Source organism: Galeopterus variegatus, unplaced genomic scaffold (assembly GCF_000696425.1).
Source record: "Galeopterus variegatus unplaced genomic scaffold, G_variegatus-3.0.2 Scaffold16, whole genome shotgun sequence".
Taxonomy (NCBI): domain Eukaryota; kingdom Metazoa; phylum Chordata; class Mammalia; order Dermoptera; family Cynocephalidae; genus Galeopterus; species Galeopterus variegatus.
Genome location: NW_007726127.1, coordinates 1,447,901 through 1,449,555, shown reverse-complemented (window position 1 = coordinate 1,449,555; position 1,655 = coordinate 1,447,901). Strand labels below are relative to the sequence as shown.

Here is a 1,655-nt window from a genome sequence, read left to right as displayed (position 1 = left end):
AGCCGCCGGGCCCCCAGGGTTCCCCCGCCGCCGCGCCTCACCTGCACCCCGCTCCGCCCCGCGCGCGGCTGACCCGCTTTCCGGCCTGCGGGCCCCTGGAGCCTTACCTCCCAGAGCCTGCCAAGCCGCCCGCCAAGTACTTGCAGGACCTCGGGCCCGGCCCAGCGCTCAACGGCGGCCACTTCTACGAGGGCCCCGCGGAAGGTAACGCGCAGCGCAGGGCGTAGCGCCCAGCCCCGGCTCGCTCTCCTGCTTCCCCACACGGGCCCGCCCGGGCCTCCCCGCTTCTCTCCCCCTCGCCTATTTCTCATCTTTTTGCCCCTCTCTTCTTTCTCCACGGCTCCCTCAGAAGCTGGACTGGCGCTGGCCGGGCCAGGCAAAGGCCAATGCGGTGCGGGAGGCAGAGCCACCGAGTCTCCGGCGGCGGGAATAGGAAGCGGGAAGTCGAGGGAGGGTGGAGCGGCGACGGTCCGGGGCCCAGTCGGGCCCGAAGGCTGCCGGGGCCGGGAAGGAGAGTCATGCTTGGCCCGAATTGTTCTGGAACTGCCACCAACCCAGAAGCCCAGACCTGCCGCGGGCCTGGGAGCCGCACTGAGCCCTGACGCGGGGAGAGAAGTGCGGCTTTTGTGTCTGACACCCCTCGAGGGCCCAGCGGCTGGGCCTCTACCGAGAATGGCTAAACCGGGCTCGGCCGGGGGCTCGCCGACAACGAAATGCGCAGAAAGAAAACCAGAAGATGCGAACCGCCACCAAAACGGGGGAGAGAGAAGTTGAACAAAACGACGGAAGAAAGAGGCGAGGACGAGAGGTAAACGGCAGACGGCGAGCTGGCCAGAACGAAAAGGAGTAAATGACGAACGAACGAAAGAAAAAAAAATCAAGCGAAGATCGAACGAAGCGGGTAAATGGAGAAGCAGGGGAAGGACGAAGAGGGAGGGAGCAGACACAACGAAAGAAGGGCGGACGTCCTAAAAGAGTAGAACGTAAAACGAGGACAGGTGGGACGAGAAAATTAACGATTCAAGTTGAGCGGAGGACGGACAAACGAAAGGGACGGGTGGCCGGTGCGAGCGGGGCCCGGGCAGAGACCCGGCCCGAGCTGGGCGCGCAGCCCGCGTCTCCGCGGCAGGCAGAGCGGACGCGGCTGGTCCCGCAGTGCCGAGGCCATTCTTAAGGCGGAATAACTGTGTTCTTATTTCTCAGACTAACCTGGCCTCCCCGTCGTTGTGCACGGTGCTGGCCGCCCTTCTCGAAGTCTTGGCTTCCCCGCACTGATTGTCACCGCTGGGCCGTCGGGAGCAGCCCTGGGCGGCCCCAACCCCTGGGCGCCGGTGGCTCTCGGGCTGGTGCCCTGAGCGCTGAGGCTGCTTGGACCGCGTCATCACCCGAGAACGCGGCCGAACGCCGGGGCCTGGAAGGCTGGTCCGCAGCCCCGCTGCCGCCCACTGCGCCCGCTATTTCTCTGCTTTTAAAATAACGGGCTGGGAGCGTTTCCGATTTAGACCAGTGAGCGCGCAGCTGCGGCGCGGTCTGTGCGGAGGCCGGGCAGTTGCGGCTCGGGGGCCTGCGCCCCGCGCTCCTCTCCCGCTCGCCGCCCGCACCGCCTCGGGCTGCCCTTTGCAGGGAGCGCCCAGCCCGGCTATGGACACGGGCCG

The 1,655-nt window shown here is 66.7% G+C and overlaps 1 protein-coding gene across 1 annotated transcript in view; it reads left to right on the top strand.

Moving 5' to 3' along the window:
- The window catches only part of ALX3 (ALX homeobox 3), a 49,726-nt gene that overhangs the window by 39,006 nt on the left and 9,065 nt on the right, over positions 1-1,655 (top strand). Inside the window, exon 2 of the mRNA XM_008566814.1 lies at positions 3-204. Within this exon, the coding sequence (XP_008565036.1) occupies positions 3-204 (202 nt within the window). The remainder of the gene's footprint in view (positions 1-2; positions 205-1,655) is intronic.